The sequence below is a fragment of the Heterodontus francisci genome, chromosome 2, assembly GCF_036365525.1.
Source record: "Heterodontus francisci isolate sHetFra1 chromosome 2, sHetFra1.hap1, whole genome shotgun sequence".
Taxonomy (NCBI): domain Eukaryota; kingdom Metazoa; phylum Chordata; class Chondrichthyes; order Heterodontiformes; family Heterodontidae; genus Heterodontus; species Heterodontus francisci.
The window spans coordinates 191,235,378-191,254,085 of record NC_090372.1 but is presented as its reverse complement, the minus strand read 5'-3'; the positions used below and the strand labels follow the sequence as shown (position 1 = coordinate 191,254,085).

The 18,708-nt window shown below is 42.0% G+C and overlaps 1 protein-coding gene across 4 annotated transcripts in view; it reads left to right on the top strand.

Annotated features, from left to right (window-relative positions):
• Positions 1 to 18,708, top strand: part of LOC137349404 (toll-like receptor 3) — a 179,221-nt gene that overhangs the window by 15,888 nt on the left and 144,625 nt on the right. For 2 of the 4 annotated variants that reach the window (XM_068014932.1, XM_068014922.1), the window contains exon 2: positions 11,783 to 11,854. The exons of the other annotated variants lie outside the window; for them this stretch is intronic. In XM_068014932.1, the coding sequence (XP_067871033.1) occupies positions 11,783 to 11,854 (72 nt within the window). The remainder of the gene's footprint in view (positions 1 to 11,782; positions 11,855 to 18,708) is intronic. 4 annotated transcript variants of the gene reach the window in all.

Below are 18,708 nucleotides of genomic sequence, written 5' to 3'. Positions count from 1 at the left end.
AAAATATAACAGTGCTGGCGAGAGAGGATGTCCTGGAGGGGTCAAGGACAGAATCTATTTGTTTGCAGGTGCCCGCTGTTATATGACTGGGTGTATTCTACAGGCCACCAACCATTGGGAAAGATTTCGAGGAGCAGATTTGCAGGGAATTAGGGAGGTGCAAGAACTATAGAGTAGTTATAATGGGGGTTTCAATTATCCTAATATTGACAGGGATGGAATAGTGTAAAGGGCAGAGAGGGGGAAGAGTTTCTGAAGTGTGTTCAGGACAGTTTTCCTGATCTGGCCTAGCAAAGATGACGACATTGGTGGGTCAAGTGGATCAAGTGTCAGTAGGAAAACATTTAGGGATCAGTGATCACTGTATTATAAGGTTTAGATTAGCTATGGAAAAGGACAAGAGGCAATTTAGAGTAAAAATACTTAACTGGAGGCAGACCAATTTAGTGGGGTGAGAATGGAACTGTCCCAGGTAAATTGGAATCTAAGATTGGCAGGCAAAACTAATTGCCTGAAAGAGGAGATGGGTTGGGTACAGTCAAGATATATTCCCATGTGGTAGAAAGGGATAGCAACACAAGCTAGATCTCGCTGGATGCCAAAAGAGATAGAGAGTACGATGAAGCTGAAAAAGGGTGCGCATGACAGATGTTAGGTTGATTATACAAGTGAGAACCAGGCTGAATAGGGGAAGTGAAAAAGGAAATGAGAGGCAAAGAGAGTATAGGAAGAGACTGGCAGATACATGAAAGGGAATCCAAAAGTCATCTAGAGGCATATAAATAATGAGGAGGGGTGGAGCCAACTGGGACCAAAAAGGGGATCTGTGCAAGGAGGCAGGGGGCATGGCTGAGATACTAAATGAGTACTTTGCATATGTCTTTACCAAGGGAGAAGATGCTGCCAAAGTCATAGCAAAAGAAGAGGTAGCAGAGCATAGATGGGCTAAAAATTGATAATGAGGAGGTACTAGAAAGGCTGGCTGTAATTAAAATTAATAAGTCACCAGGACTGGATGGGATGCATACAAGGATGATGAGGGAAGTAAGGGTGGAAATTGTGGAGGCACAGGCCATAATCTTCCAATCTTCCTTAGGTATGGGTGTATTGCCAGAGGACTGCAGAATTGCAAGTGCTCCACCTTGTTCAAGAAAGTGTAAGGATAAACCCAGCAATTACACGCCCATCAGTTTAATGTCAGTGTTGCGAAAGCTTTTAGAAATGATAAGCTGGGACAAAAATAACAGTAACTTGGGCAAGTGTGAATTAATTAAGGAAAGCCAGCACAGATGTTTTCAGGGCAAATCATGTTTAATGAATTGATTAAGTTTTTTTTTAATGAGGTGTGTGATGGAGTTCATGGTTTGCGAGACCAGTGGAGGAGCATGTATGGATTATTATCTGGGCAGATGACTAGTTTAATTCTGTTAAGTACACTGACTGGTTTGTTTGAGACAGTCCCTAATTTAAAAATGAAACTAAAAACTTCAGGTTTCTGGGGAAAGTGAAACTGGTTGGAACCAGTTCAGCCATGATCTTATTGAATAGCAGAGCAGGCTTGAGGGGCCGAATGGCCTCCTCCTACTTCTATTTCTATTTCTTGCGTTCCAGATAAGACAGTCATTTGATCAGAGGCATATGACTGAAGCTATCCAAGCTCCGATTTCAAGATTGTTTAAGCAGGTTGCAGACAGAATGTTTTTGCAGACAAGCTGCTGAGACTGGAACCTGATTCTAGGAGCTGACCATTGGCAAATCAGAGATGCATTTTCTGCTTTCATTGACCTGAAGAAATACTGGTGGAACCACGCCATCAAGACTGTTGTGATCAGGGCTGAGGGTGTTCGGTTGGCAATAAGATTGAAACGTTTAAGGGAAGACTGCAATGCTTGCTATCGATGAGAAGGCATTAACTTGGAGGACAGGACTGGAAATCTACCTGAAGAAGTTGAGTTTTGAAGAACTTTGTGGCTATTAGGTGCCATCTTTGCTGAGTGGACTGCCCAGTAAATCCTTGAGATCTATATTTGTATCTGATAATTTAACATGTAATCTTTAAACTATATAGACTGATTTTGTCTGTTATTTCATGTTTAATTTATGTTGATTCTGGATTGTTTGGTGGAGTTAAAATTATAAAAGTGAAATCTTGTCCATTTGTTTTTTTTCGTTTTTTGATCTCCACAGTGATCATAGGTACCAGAGGGTTGATGAGAGTAATGCGGTCGATGTGGTGTATATTGACTTCCAAAAGGTGTTTGATAAAGTACAACAAAATAGGCTTGCCTGCAAAGTTGAAGACCGTAAAATTAAAGGGACAGTGGCAACATGGATACGAAGTTGGCTGAGTGGCTGGAAGCAAAGAGTAATGGTGGATGGTTGTTTTTCAGATTGGAGGAAGCATACAGTGGTGTTCCCCAAAAGTTGGTCCAAAGAATACTGCTTTTCATGATATATATGAATAACAGACTTGGGTGTACAGGGCACAACTTCAAGATTCGTAGATGACACAAAACCTGGAAGTAAAGATTTTGAGGAGGATAGTGATAAACTTCAACAGGACAATGATAGGCTGGTGGAATGGGAAAACACTTGGCAGATGAAATTTAATGCAGAGAAGTGTGAAGTGATGCATTTTGGTCAGAGCAACAAGGAGAGACAATTCTAAAGGGGGTGCAGGAACAGGGAGACCTAGGGGTATCTGTGCACAAATCCTTGAAAGTGGCAGGACAGGTTGAGAAAGTGGTTAAGATGCTGGGCTTTATAAGTAGAGACAAAGAGTACAAAAGTATGGGAGTTATGATGAACCTTTTATAAAACACTCCTTTGGCCTCACCTGGAGTATTGTGTCCGATTCTGGGCACTGCACTTGAAGGATGTGAAGGCTTTAGGGAGGGTGCAGAAAAGATTTACAAGAGTTGCTCCAGGGATGAGGGACTTCTGTTCCCTGGATAGGCTGGAGAAGCTAAGGTTGTTCTCCTTAGCGAAGAGAAGGTTGAGAGGAGATTTGATACAGGTATTGAAAATCATGAGGGGGCTGGGCAGAGTAGTTGGTTTTCATCGGCGGAAGGGTTGCAAACCAGAGGACACCGATTTAAAGTGAATGGCAAAAGAACCAAAGGTGATGTGAGAAAATGCTTTTTTACGCAGCGAATGGTTACGATCTGGAATGCACTTCCTGAGAGGATGCTGGAGGCAGATTCAGTTGTGGCTTTCAAAAGGGAATTGTATAAACACCTGAAGGGAAAAAAATTTCAGGATACAGAGAAAGGGCGGGGGAGTGGGACTAGTTAAATTGCTCTTGCAGAGAACTGGCATGGGCTTGGCTGGCCAAATGGCCTCCTTCTGTGCTGTAACCATTCTATGATTCTATAAAAGTGAAGCATTTACACCGATGATATTAGCTTCTTTCAGTCAGGGTAGATGCAGATTAAAAACCAGATTCACTTAGAAAATGGCCAAGCTTGCTTTGGTACAATAATCCAGTTGGTGTTGAATTGCATACAACAGATACAAATACAAAATACTGCGAATGCTGGAAAACTGAAATAAAAACAGAAAATTCTGGAAATACTCTGCAGGTCAGGCAACATCTGTCGAGCGAGAAACAAAGTTAGCATTTCAGGTCAATGATTCTTCATTGGAACAGTTTTGATCAACCTGAAATGTTAACTCTGTTTCTTTCCACAGATGCTGCCAGACTTGCAGAGTATTTCCAGCATTTTCTGTTTTTATTGCATTCAACAGATGTTTGTCTGGGTGGAGGGTTGATGTGGAACCATTGAATTCAAATATAAGATCCTGTGGACGGTTTGAGTATATGTTTGATAGCTGTATTTGAGTCTATAAGATACAGATTTAAATTTTTTGGTTCGGGTACAATTTTGAAAAGTATTTTTCTCTGTCTTGTTCCAACTGAGTAAACCATCTGAAGGCATGAAAGAGAGAGGCAGGCAGGCCAGAGATGGTCAAAAGTGAACTGCTATATAAACAATATTTGGGGACTATGCACCCGTTCCAGTTTATCTTGAAATTTAACATAGTAGCTGTTACTGTCGCTTGATATAATTGAAGGAGGGTTAAATCTGTAATGATTGAAAATCAACAGTGTGTCTTTGCTCCTGATCATTTAGTTATTTACTGTTTAATACATCTGTTTGACAGTTAATAGCTTAAGCCACAGTCTAGTGGAGTGTTTATTCTGGCATCTTTTGAAGTTGTGGAAAATTTATGTGTGAGTGTGTGATATACCCAGTAAGCTGAAATAAAGAGAATAGTGGTTTTTGTGTGACTGTCATTATCATGATATTTGACAAATAAATGTATATAGTTCATAGAATGCAAGAGATCAAGGGCTGTACATATTATGCCCAAGAATAATATCTGAAATAAAAATTCAGAAATGTAATACAAACAATCAAGCCATTGGCTTGATCCAATCTGAATCGGGTACTCCTAGTTGTAATATGGGTAAACACTTAGAATTGAGAGATCTAATTTTGAGGAGGAGCCATTTGGGATTAAGGGATAGGAGGGGACATTTTCATTTACCAGACAAGCTGCTAATGGATTAAGGAAAGTCTTTAGCACCCCCCCAAATATATTTGCTCCATCCATTTCCCACTCAAAACTGGCAGGAAGTGGTAGCTGGCTGGTGAGTAGGTACAGAATATTAGATGGCAGAAGGCCACTGCTGGGTATCAGTAGCAGTGGTTCCTGGCAGGTGATTAGGAGGAGGATCAGGATGGCCTCTTAGTTGCTGAGTGGAGGGAAACCCAGACCAGGAGAGCCCCAAGATTTCCTTGTGAAGTCTGGAGGCAGGCAATGTTAAAGTCAAATCCATATTTGAGATAAAATTAGTGAGCATGTAGGAGTGCATGAGTTAAGCAAAGACAGCCAGCGTAGATTTGTTAAAAGCAAGTTGTTTTTTATTCCTGGGATGTAGGCATTGCTGGCAAGGCCAGCATTTATTGCCCAGCTCTAGTTGCCCTTGAGCAGGTGATCATGAGCTGCATTTTTGAACTGCTGCAGTCCATGTCATGAAGTAACTTCCACAGTCCTGTGTGGCATGACTGTTACTTGCCACTTATTAGTCCAAGCCTGGGAGTTTTCCAGGGCTTTCTACTTGCAGGCACGAATCGCTTCATTATCTGAGGGTATATCTAATTTTCATTTGAAGGAAAGTGTGACTAGAAAGATAGATAAAGGGATTACAGTAGATGTAATGGTTATGAATTTACAGAGGCATTCAATGAAGTGCGTCACAAGGTTTGCTTAAAAAAAAATTCAGCCTATGATATAAGAGGGAATGTAGCAGCATGAGAGCAACTTGTTGTACTGATAGCCTTCCACTCTATATTCTACGTAAAGTTTTTAGTTCATCCAAAAGCTTGCTGCGTGTATCCAACTTGTACCAAGTCTCTCTTGTATCACTTCTCTCATTGCTGACCTAGATTGGCTCTCAGTCCCCTAATGCCTTCATTCTAAAATTCTCATCCTTTGTTTTAAATCCCTCCATCGTCTCACCCCTCCCTATCTTCCTCCAGATCTACAATGCCCCTTCCCTATAATGACCACATCTCTGATTCCAGTCTTTTGAGCATTTTCGTTTCCTTAAAAGCCACCCCTTTGACAAAGCTTTAGGTCACTTCTTCTAAATGCAAGATAGACAGAAAACATATAGTTAGGATAAGTGGGGGTGGAAATGGTATACCCGAGGAATTAGCAGTGGATCCACTTTTGTTCATGCTATTCATAGATGATTTGGGTACTATGAACACAGTCTTGAAATTTGCTGATGGTGTAAAAGTTGGAGATTTGGCAAAATGTCAGAAAGAAATAGGTAGTGTTATGATCAGGTGAGGAGGGGGCAAAAGGCTTCCCTCTTGTCCCTCTCCTTGTTTGACCACAACAGGGTTTATTTCTTTTAAACAGTGGATATGCTTATCAATTCGGTGAGGGTTTAACCCTTTTATGTGCTACGATTATAAAAGAATCAATCGGACAGGTTTTCTTGAGTTTAAACGAGAAAGAGATTAGTTTGTTGTACCTAAAAAAAAAAAATCAAAATCCCGATCTAAATAAAAGTAAAATACTAAGCTACGCTTCAACTTTCACGCGTACGTACGTACTCACACACAAATAGGTTACAGAGTGAAGAAGAATAGATTGGTTGGATTAGAGTCCAGAACAAATAAAAGAATATATAGTCTGTTGAGTCTGGTAATTCAGTTGTCTTCTGCTGAACTTGTAGTACTGTAGTTTCTCTTTGGTAGAGGTGGCCACCTGTTTCACGTTTTTCTTGGAGACAGCGATGTAGATGGATTTCTCCCCAGAGTCTCTGCAGCAATAATGGATTTGGATGTTTTGTAGCCTGCAGGCAGGGTTTGGACTTGCAGCGTTGCCTAAGAGAGAGAGACAGACAGACCCTCACTTGGGTCCTGCACTGGTCAAAATCAGGTGCTTGTCTGCTGTAACCAAAAGAAACTCCAAGTTTTCACACAGATGGGGAGACTGTCACATGATTGTCCAGTGTATTCTCTCTGTTGCCTCTTAATTAGTTCAAGTCTTAAGAATTCCAATCTCTGTTTCAGTGTTTACCCTTTTTGAGGTTTGTTGCCACCAGTCTTAATGTTCCAAGATGGCTTTGAATGTCTTGTTAATGGAGATAAAGCAGGTAGTTCATTTAAAATTAGCAAACCATTGTTCTGCTGGGAGATTAACCAGACGTTCATCTCCATCCCGATATGTTGGAATTTGAGGTATTTCGTTGCTAATTGTGGTGGCCATTTTAGCAGCTTTCTTTTTAAAAGTTTAATTTAGGTTTCCTATCGATGGATTAAAAATCGTCATTCGGCAAAGCACGTGTTCATGACAGTAAGTTAGCTGAATGAACAGATAGATTGTACAATTAAATATAGATAAGTGTGAGAATATATTTTGGTGAAAAAAAATAAGGAATGGGAATATACACTAGAGCGGCGAAGGCTAAAAGGAGATTTAATAGAGCTTTTAAAGATTATGAAGCATTTTGATTTTATGAAGAATTTCCTCTGGTTGAGGAGTCAGTGATGAGGGTCATCAATTTAAAATTATTGCCAAGAAGGGAGGAAAGGGTTAGGAGAAATTTATTTGTATACTGGTATATGCTGGAGCATAGATTTCTTTGCCACAAGGAGTGGCGGAGGCAGAGGTTAATGTATCTTTGTAGGCCATTTGAATAAATATTAACATAAATATTCTCTACCCCAGAGGGCTGTGGAAGCTCAATCATTTGACCATGTTCAAGACCGAAATCAACAGATTTCTGGATGCTAATGAAAGCAAAGGATGTGGGGATAGTGGGTGAAAAATGGCATAGAGGTAGATGATCAGCCATGATCTGTTTGAATGGTGGAGCAGGCTCGATTGCCCGAAGGCCTACTCCTGCTCCTATTTCCTATGTTCCTATTTGAAGCAGAGAATGATACATGACTGTGGGGAGAGAGCAGGGATTAGGTTTGGATAACTGGAGCAAAATGCCAGCACAGAATGAAGATGCGTTGCCCATCCATCTGTTATAATGTTCTATGGTTCTGTGTCTCTAATATGAATGTTCCCCGCATGGATCGAGGTTACTCGCTATGTTACTATGTACCAGTAGAGCTTTGTAATGAGAAAAAGAAAAAAATTGTATTTGTGCACTGCCTTATTTATATCTTCAGGATCTCCTAAAGTGCTTCACATCCAATTAAGTATTTTTTTTTTAAGTGCAGAGACTGATATTGCAGGCAAGTAACATAAGCTATTCAGTGGTATATAAAAGGTTAATCCTGAACACTGTTTCAAGTTAAACATCTGCTGGAGAAGGTAAAAATTGGTAAAAAGAAATCTTGAGACTGATTTCAGGGAGCACTTGCTTGCAAAAAGAGTGATTAAAACTAGAATGGTCTTTCAGATAGGTTAGTGGATCCAAAATAACGAGTCATTCAAAATGCAGTTAGACATTGTAGTGTGGTACTGTAGTATGCTTTGGAAAGATGACATGGATAGGAAATATTTACACAAAGGTATGTATGAGTGAGGGAGAAGTTATTGACCTTCCACAAGAATTGTGCTTCTTGCCCTCTTAAGTACACCCATAGTTGTAGTAGGCATCAGGCCGTCTCGGGAGACGATGGACTGTGCCTGGGGCGTATGTCGCTTCTGGATTGAACATTGTCTGTTGTGACTGTAGAGATCGACTTGTGAGTGGCAATCCCTTCCACAGCTAGCACAGATGAATAGCATTGGCTTGACGTCGACTGATTTTTTTTTTCCTTCCACCGGCTCTCTTTTCCGCCATCTGGCCATTTATTTTGTCCTCTGCTCTTTCCACTCCCTTCCTGACTGCTTGTCTCCAGGCACTCCAGTCACCAGCAAGGACTTCCCACGCATCGACACTGATCCCAGTCAACTTGAGATCTTGCTTGCAGATGTCCTTGTTTCGCAGATGTGGGTGACCTGTTGATCTTGTGCCGATAGCAAGCTCACCATACAGCATGTCTTTGGGAATGTGGCCGTCATCCCTTTGGCACGCATAACCCAGCCAACTCAAGGGCAAACATCTGGAGATCCCTGCATTTTGTATTTGGCATTCTGTCCTGCCAAGAGATGTCCAATGTTCGTCTGTTCAGCCACTTTTCTTGGCTTGCATAAGTTGTCCGTGCTTCACTGAGAACACAAGCCCGGTATGTGCAGAGCTTTGTATTTTAGGTTTGTTTGCTGTTGGTCCACACTTGTCTTCTCAACTTTGACATGACTGCTGCATCCTTGGCAATCCTGTTGCTGCGTTTGGCATCAAGGGCGCAGGTGGCTGGTGATTGTTGATCCAAGGTATGTAAAGCTGTCGACGACATCTAAAGTGAGGTTGTCGATGTTGATGGAAGTTGGAGTCTGTAAGTCCTTTCCCATAACCTTGGTCTTCCTGATGCTGACTGTCAGTCCAAACTCCTTGCAGGCCTGGGAGCACCATTCTACAAGCTTCTGCAAGTGAACTTAATAGTACTATGTCAGCATATACCCATATGCCTATACCCATAGAATGTTTACTTTCTATGCATAGGAAATAGAGTTTAGTGCCTTTACTGGATGTAAAGTGGCTTAATTTTGTGATGTATCTGTGGTAGGGGAAAGAGGTCCTTAACCTTGGTTCTGCACAGCTCACTAGCAATAACACACAAACACTTCTCTCTACTTCAAAAGGTTGAATGCTTCTTCCAGTGAACAGCATTCTCTTGAATTTTGAAACAAATCCGGTTTGCTGGTGACCTGGTAGATAAATGAGTCAAATAGTGTGATAATGAGCCATGCAAACCAAAAATAACCCAGATTTGAACTTTTATGTATGAGGGAACAATATTTATTTATTTACTTCGCATCTTTAACGTAATAAAACGTCCTAAGGCGTTTCAGAAGCATTATAAAAATAATGACACTGAGCCACCTAAGAAGGTATTGGGGCAAATGATCAAAACCTTGGTCCAAGAGGTAGGTTGTAAGGAACGTCTTAAAGGAGGAAAATGAGGTAGAGATATGGAGAGGTTTAGGCAGGAATTCTAGAGCTTCGGGCCTAGGCAACAGAAGGCACAGCCATTAATGGTGGAGTGATTAAAATCAACTATGCTTGATAGGCCGGAATTAGAGCAGTGTAGATATTGTGGAGGGTTGTAGGGCTGAGGAAATCACAGAGCTAGAGAGGGGTCAGGCCATGGATGGATTTGAAAACAAGGATTTTAGAATTGAACTGTTTAGCTGGGAGCCAGTGTAGGTCAACAAGCACAGGGCTGATGGGGGAATGGCATTTGACGTGAGTTAGGACAGGGGCAGCAGAGTTTTGGATGACCTCATGTTTACAAAGGGTAGAATGTGGGAGGTCAGCCAGGTGTATGTCAAGTCTGGCGTGGATGAGGGTTTCAGCGGCAGAAGAGCTGAGGTGGGTGATATTAGAGGTGAAAATAAGCGATCTTTGGCGCACATATGTGTTTGAAAGCTCATTTCGGTGTCAAATATGACCGAGGTTGCGAACTGTCTCGCTAAGTCTCAGACAGGGGGAGGGATGCAATTAGTGGCAAGGGAGCGGAGTTTGTGGCAGGGACCAAAAACACTGGCTTCAGTCTTCCCAATATTTATTTTGAGGAAATTTCTGCTCATCCAGTGCCGGATGTCAGATAGCAGTCTAACAATTTAGAGACAGTGGAGGGGTCAAGAGAGCTGGTGGTGAGGTAGTGATGGTTGGTGTTAGCGTACATGTAGGAACTGATTGAAACTGATGTGGTTTTGGATGAAGCTGCCGAGGTGCAGCACCTAGATGAGAAATAGGAGGGGGTCAAGGATCAGAAGTTAAGGAAATAAGGAAATTGTCTTCGGTACTTGATCCTGATGTCTATTCAGTCAACCTTGCCAGAAAGTGTACATACATGTTGGGTGAATAGAGGATTAAGTCTGGCAGTGATTCCTAATGATGAAATAGCTTTTGAACATATATTGGGGGGCGGGGAATTTTAACCCCAAAATAACAGGCAGGTTTGGGTCAGGTGGGGTTAGTTAAAAGTCTGAATCCTGACCTCCAACCCACCCACTTTCAGTTTTAAAGTGGGGGGACAACAGTGTTGCATGGGAGAGCAACCCGCTCCAAGGAGATGGGTTGACACTTTAATTATTATAATGAGACTGCATGCCTTATTTGTATTCACTATTTGAATTTTAATCCTTGCCAATTGGGCTTCCCAGGCCTCTGGAAACCCACCAGCTAAACCAAAGCAAGCAACTGCTGGATCAGGAGGGAAGGACCTTTCCACTTAACTGTTGGAACGAGTGTGTCTCTGTGATCAGGCAGCCCACTTCGCCCACTGACCAACATTCCCTCTAAGATGTGCATGTGTAGAATCATGTTTACAGAGGGTAGAATGTGGGAGGTCAGCCAGGTGTATGTCAAGTCTGGCGTGGATGAGGGTTTCAGCGGCAGAAGAGCTGAGGTGGGTGATATTAGAGGTGAAAATAAGCGATCTTTGGCGCACATATGTGTTTGAAAGCTCATTTCGGTGTCACCGAAAAGGCTGCTCACAAGTTGTCCTCTTTTAAGATACCACATGTGGTATTTAAAGGTATCATGCATTGAAATGAACAGGCTGCACACAACAACAAAAAAAATTTGTGTGGGGCATTGCTATCAACCCTTCCGATCTCCTCCAAGATGCTTCTGATTTTTTTTTTTCCCCCCACCCCAGTCTGCTGAGACCTCCGATCCCTCAGGCCTCCCTTGTTCTGCGGCCGCCTCTGGACTGCTCCCCACCTGACTGGAAGCCAAGCCTGTCAGTCAGGCTGGCGTCTGGGCTGAGAACGTGTCGGTGATGTCACGCATTTCGTGCAGGGAACCCAACTTCCAGGTTTTCTTTGCTGTCTTGCCCCCCACCCCCCACCCCCTGCCCCATCCGCCCTCGCACCCTACTCTTGGTGGGTCAGGAAAGTTAAAATCCCCCCCCCCCCCCCCATTGTCTCAGTTCACATACCAAGAAAGGCATTTTGGCTAAGGTACTGGAGCACTGCTGCCGATGTGAAACTGTCAACCTGACCTGTATCACTGCCTTGCAGGGCTCAAAATTGTGTTTAAAGTAAAATATATTGTAATAGGAATAAGATAACCTTGAGATTTGTGACATGTCAGAAATGTGATAAATTAATCTCATAAATTCTTCAACCACTTTATTCTGTATTGATGTTTGGTCTGAGCTTTAATGTTTTACAGTATTTATTTTCACTTTAGGGATTTTCGAGATAACAACGTTTCATTTATATGGAAAGACAACTGGTTATTTTATCCAAGTGTAGAATATCTGTGAGTATGCTTGTGAGTTGCACTAATAATATTATTTAGCAGAAGTTAAGTTCTATTCTTTGTTCCCTAACTTTGCCTGATTGTCAGCTTAAGAAATTAACACTAACTCTGAGTTGATGGTTAATAGAAAATCATGATTAATTAATATTGTACAACAACGGGTTGTTAGCATTGACTTTATTTTCTATCAATTAACTTAATTCCACATGACATTGAAAAGCAGCTGAGGATATTAGATACAGCAAAAGCTTTGGGCTGTGACAACATCCTGACTGTAGTGGTGAAGACCTGTCCACCAGATTTATCACCTCAACCCCCTGCCGCCCCCAGCCAAGCTATTCTTGAGCACCTATGACATTTCACATCCAGCAAGGTGAAAAACCTCCCAAGTATATCCTGGAAGTAACGAAGGCATGTAAAGGTTTCAAAGGCAGGCGGGCTGAGATAGGAATGGAGACGGGCAATATTACAAAGATGGAAATAGGGAGTCTTTGTGATGAAAGGGATATGGAATTAGAAGCTCAGCTTTGAATAGGTTGCTGAGGCTTGGAACTACTTTGTTCAATCTGAGACTAAGATGTAAGGGATGAAGGTATGGAATTATGGCAGGGTCTGCAATCTTCGCAAACTGTTTAAAAATAAATGCTATTAGAGACTGGTGAGCAGTAGATGCATTTGAGCACCATGCAGGAAGCCCTGACTTTCCCAACTTCACAACATGCAGTCGTTGAAAATGTGTCTTTCCCTTGCATCACTATGGAACAGTTTATTCTGCATTATTTATTTAACATATTTGAACTTGTCTCATTTAACCTCTTTATTTCTTCTTAGTCTTTTTTTTTTGTCTTCACAGTCACCTGGTTGCTAATTCTGATATCACAAACTTTCTCTTGATAAAGAAGTTTTATTTATTTATGTACCTATTTATTTGTCTGGTTTCTGTATCGTTAAAACATTTTAGTGTTCTTAGTTCCGTAATTTGGTTGCTTTATTTGGCTTTCATCCAGAAGGCCAGCATTTGGGTTGCAATAACAATAAAAACTCCTTTTTAATTGGAAAAAAAGCATGTTGCGAAGTGCTTTAATTGAAGGAATAAGAATGGATGCCAAATCATAGTAAAGAATTAGGAGAAGCGACCAAAAGCGTGTTTGAAAAGATGAGTTTTGGGAGGTTTTAAAGGTGGGGAGGTGAAAGGGTAGGGAATAGGGTGGGGTGAGGAGTTGGAGGGCTTTCAAAATAAGGATTTTGAATTTAATGCAATGGGTGTCCGGGAGCTAATATTGCTCAGTGAAGTCAGGAGGGGTGGGTGTGAATCAGTTTAAAGTACCTGAGTTTTTGGACAAACTGACGTTTATAAAGGATGGGAGACCATTGGAGACGTTAGTGTCGAGGTGACAAAAACACAGATAAGGATTTCAGCAGTAATGTGAATAAGGTAAGGGCTGAGTTGGGAAATATGGAGGGGAAAGTAAGTGGTATTGGTGATGGACATGATGTAGGGTTTAAGGCTCAATTTGGGTTGAACAAGACCTGTGATTTTGTATCTTCTTGTTCAGGCTGAGAATGTGACCAGGGACAAGATTGGAGTCAGTCGTAAAAGTATGAAGTTTACGGCAAGGTCTGAAATTGATAGTTCAGCTTTCCCAGTGTTCAGTTGGAGGAAATTTTGACTTGTCCACAACTTGAGGTCAGACAGCCAGCCTGACAGCACAAAGACTGTTGTGGAGTGAGGGAAGTGGTAAACAGGTAGAGCTGGTGTCATCAACATGCATATGAAAGCTGAAATTTTAACTGTAATCACTAACCCGTTAACTTTTAATTATGAAGCTTTCTGTTTGTTGGATGTCAGGAGCAGCATTATGCTCAACACTATGGTATTTTGACCAATGGTCTTTATTTCCGTTTGTCTAGCATACCAGTCCATTCATACGAACATACGAATTAGGAGCAGGAGTAGGCCACTCGGCCCTTCAAGCCTGCTCCGCCATTCAATAAGTTCATGGCTGAACTGATTACTCCACATTTCCACCTACCACCAATAACCTTCCACCCCCTGCTTATCAAGAATCTATCTACCTCTGCCTTAAAAAATATTCAAAAACTCTGCTTCCACCGCCATTTAAGAAAGAGAATTCCAAAGACTCACGACCATCTGAGAGAAAACAAATTCTCCTCACCTCTGGCTTAAATGGGTGACCCCTTATTTTTAAACAGTAAACCCTAGTTCTAGATTCTCCCACAAGGGGAAGCATCCTTTTCACATCCACTCTGTCAAGACCCCTCAGGACCTTATATGTTTCAATCAAGTCGTCTCTTACTCTTCTAAATTCCTCGTAAGACAACCTGCCCATTCCAGGTATTAGTCTAGTAAACCTTTTCTGTATTGCCTACAATGCATTTACATTCTTCCTTAGATAAGGAGACCAATACTGTACACTGTACTCCAGATGTGGTCTCACAATGCTCTGTATAGCTGAAGGAAATCCTCCCTACTTTTTGTATTCGATTCCCCTCACGATAAACAATAACATTCTATTAGCTTTCCTAATTACGTGCTGTACCTGCGTACTAACCTTTTGCGATTCATGCACTAGGACACCCAGATCTCAGAGCTCTGCAATGTCTCACCATTTAGATAATATGCTTCTTTTTTATTCTTCCTGCCAAAGTGGACAATTTTACACTTTCCCACATTATACTCCATTTGCCAGGCCTTTACCCACTCACTTAACCTATCTATATCCCTTTGTAGCCCCCTTATGTCCTCTTCACAACTTACAGGTCCACAGGTCACTGACAGTGGCAACGCAGGTTGATAAGGTAGTCAAGAAGGCATTCGGCATGCTTGCCTTCATCGGTCGGGGCATAGAGTATAAAAATTGGCAAGTCATGTTGCAGCTGTACAGAACCTTAGTTAGGCCACACTTAGAATATTGCGTGCAATTATGGTCGCCACACTACCAGAAGAACGTGGAGGTTTTGGAGAGGGTACAGAGGAGATTTACCAGGATGTTGCCTGGTCTGGAGGGCATTAGCTATGAGGAGAGGTTGGAAAAACTCGGATTGTTTTCACTGGAACGACGGAGGTGGAGGGGCGACATGATAGAGGTTTACAAAGTTATGAGCGGCATGGACAGAGTGGATAGTCAGAAGCTTTTTCCCAGGGTGGAAGAGTCAGTTACTAGGGGACATAGGTTTAAGGTGCGAGAGGCAAAGTTTAGAGGGGATGTGCGAGGCAAGTTTTTTACACAGAGGGTGGTGAGTGCCTGGAACTTGCTGCCAGGGGAGGTGGTGGAAGCAGATACGATAGCGACGTTTAAGAGACATCGTGACAAATATATGAATAGGAAGGGAATAGAGAGATATGGGCCCTGGAAGTGCAGAAGGTGTTAGTTTCGGCAGGCATCAAGATCGGCGCAGGCTTGGAGGGCCGAATGGCCTGTTCCTGTGCTGTACTGTTCTTTGTTCTATCTTTGTGATATCAGCAAATTTAGCAACCATACCTTCGGTCCCTTCATCTAAGTCATTTATATAAATTGTAAAATGTTGAGTCTCCAGCACAGATCCCTGTGGCACACTGCTCGTTACATCTTGCCAACCAGAAAATGACTCATTTATGCCTACTCTCTGTTTCCTGTCAGCTAGCCAATCTTCTATCCATGCCAATATGTTACCCCCACACCAGTTTTTATTTTCCACAATAACCTTTGATGTGGCACCTTATCAAATGACTTCTGGAAATCTAAGTGCAATACATCCATCCGTTCCCCTTTATCCACAGCACATGTTACTTTTTCAAAGAACTCCAATAAATTGTTTTAGTTTTAGTTTTTAGTTTTAGAGATACAGCACTGAAACAGGCCCTTCGGCCCACCGAGTCTGTGCCGACCAACAACCATCCATTTATACTAATCCTATACTAATTCCATATTCCTACCACATCCCCAACTGTCCCTATATTTCCCTACCACCTACCTACACTAGGGGCAATTTATAATGGCCAATTTACCTATCAACCTGCAAGTCTTTGGCATGTGGGAGGAAACCGGAGCACCCGGAGGAAACCCATGCAGACACAGGGAGAACTTGCAAACTCCGCACAGGCGGAGTTAAACATGATTTCCCTTTCACAAAACCATGTTGATTGCCTGATTACTTTGAATTTTTCTAGATGCCCTGCAATAACATCTTTAAAAATAGCTTCTAACATTTTCCCTAAGATGGATGTTAAGTAACTGGCCTGTAGTTTCCTGCTTTCTGCCTTTTTTTTGAATAAGGGAGTTACATTCGCTATTTTCCAATCTAACGGAATCTTCCCCGAATCTAGGGAATTATGGAAAATTAAAACTAATGCATCAACTATCTCACTGGCCACTTCTTTTAACAGCCTAGGATGAAGTCCATCAGGACCCGAACACTTGTCAGCCTTCAGCTCCAACAATTTGTTCAGTACCACTTCCTTGGTGATTGTAATTTTCTTGAGTTCTTCTCTCCCTTCCATTTCCTGACTTACAGCTAATACTGGGATGTTACTTGTATCCTCAGTAGTGACGACCGATGCAAAATATCTGTTCAATTCATCTGCCATCTCCTTTATTATCTATTATTAATTCCCCAGACTCACTTTCTATAGGACCAACGCTCACTTTGTTAACTTTTCTTTTTTAAATATCTATAGAAATTCTTACTATCTGTCTTTATATTCTTACCTAGCTTTCTCTCGTACTTTAATTTTATCTTCCTTATGAATCTTTTAGTCATTCTTTGCTGATTTTTTATATTCTGACCAATCTTCTGACCTGCCTCCCATCATTGTGCAATTATAGGCTTTTTCTTTAAGTTTGATACTATCTTTAACTGCTTTAGTTATCCACGGATGGCGGGTCCCACCATAATCTCCTTCAGTTGGTTGCTTTTCCTAAGTGGTTTTTAATTGGTTGCTTTCCTTACTCTTTTATTTATTAGTTTTGTGACTTGAAATGGCAGACCTTCATATGTTCTGGAAAAATATTGTTAAATTGCATTAGATCTTTTTATAATGATCCTTGGACTGTCTACATGCATGTCTGTAGCAGTTTTTTGAATGAGGTTCTTTTTTGACAGAAGTGAAAAAAATGTATCGTGTATAACTGAGCCTTGATTTTCACTCTAGTTATGTTGTTTGTTGTAGAAATTTGTCTGCTTTTACTCTTAGGTGTACAGAGGTTTTGACTGGCCTCCATAAATATACACATGGCTTCAAGCTTCTGCCATAGGCCATGATTGCTGCGCCCCTAGCCAAGCTGTTCCTGTACAGCTACAACACTGACATCTACCCGACAATGTGGGAAAATTGCCCAGGTATGTCCTATCCACAAAAAGCAGGACAAATCCAATCTGGCCAATTACTGCCCTATCAGTGTACTCTCGATCATCAACAAAGTAGTGGAAGATGGCGCGACAGTGCTATCGAGCGTCACTTAAACAGCAATAACCAGCTCACTGATGTTCAGTTTGGGTTCCACCAGGGCCACTCAGTTCCTGACCTTGTTACAGTCTTGGTCCAAATGTGGACAGAAGAGCTGAACTCGAGGTGAGGTGAGAGTGACTGCCCTTGATATCAAGGCAGCATTTGACTGAGTATGGCATTAAGGAACTCTAGCCAAACTGAAGTCAATGGAATTAAGGGGAAAACTCTCCACTGGTTGGAGTCATACTTAGAAGATGGTTGTGGTTATTGGAGGCCAATCACCTCAGCCCCGGGACATTGTTGCAGGAGTTTTTCCAAGGTAGTGTCCTAGACCCAACATCTAAAGCTGCTTTATCAATGACCTTCCCTCCATCAATGGTCAGAGGTGGGGATGTTCACTGGTGATTGTATAATGTTCAGTACCATTCACAACTCCTCAGATACTGAAGCAGTCCATGTCCACATGCAGTAAGAACTGGACAACATTCAGGCTTGGGCTGGTAAGTGGCAAGTAACTTTCATGCCACACAAGTGCTAGGCTATGACGCTGTCCAATAAGAGAGAATCTAACCATCTCCACTTGACATTCAATGGCATTACCGTTGCTGAGTCCCCCAGTATTAATATCCTGGGGGTTACCATTGGCCAGAAACTGAACTGGAGCAGCCACATAAATACCGTGGCTACTAGAGCCAGTCAGAGGCTGGGAATTATGTGACACCTCCTGACTCCCCAACACCTGTCCACAATCAAGAAGGCACATGTCAGTAGTGTGATGGAATACTCTCCACTTGTCCTGGATGAGTGTGACTCCAACAACACTCAAGAAGCTCGACCCTATCCAGGGCAAAGCAGCCCACTTGATCGGCACTCCCTCCACTACCAATACACAGTTACAGCAGTGTGTACTGTATACAAGATGCACTGTAGCAACTCATCATACCTCCTTCAAAAGCACCTTTCAAACCTGCGACCTCTTCCACCTAGAAGAACAAGGACAGCAGACACATGGGACCCTTACCACCTGCAGGTTCCCCACCAAGTCACACACCATTCCTGACTTGGAAATATATCGCCGTTCCTTCGCTGTTGCTGGATCCTAGAACGCCAACCCTAACAGTACTGTGGGTGTACCTGCACCAGATGGACTGCAGCAATTCAAGAAGACGGCTCATCACCACCTTTTCGAGGGAAATTAGGGATGGGCAACAAATGTTGACTTTGCTAGTGCTGCCCACATCCCACGAAAGAATTAAAAAAAAATCTCTGTTCAAATTCAATGTTTTCTGAGAACACCATATTTGGTTCTGTTTTTTGCTGGCACTGTTTTAGTCTATTATATGGATGAGAACATGAAAGAAATGTGAACAGATGTGCTAACAATCCTTCTATGAGTCACTGCAGC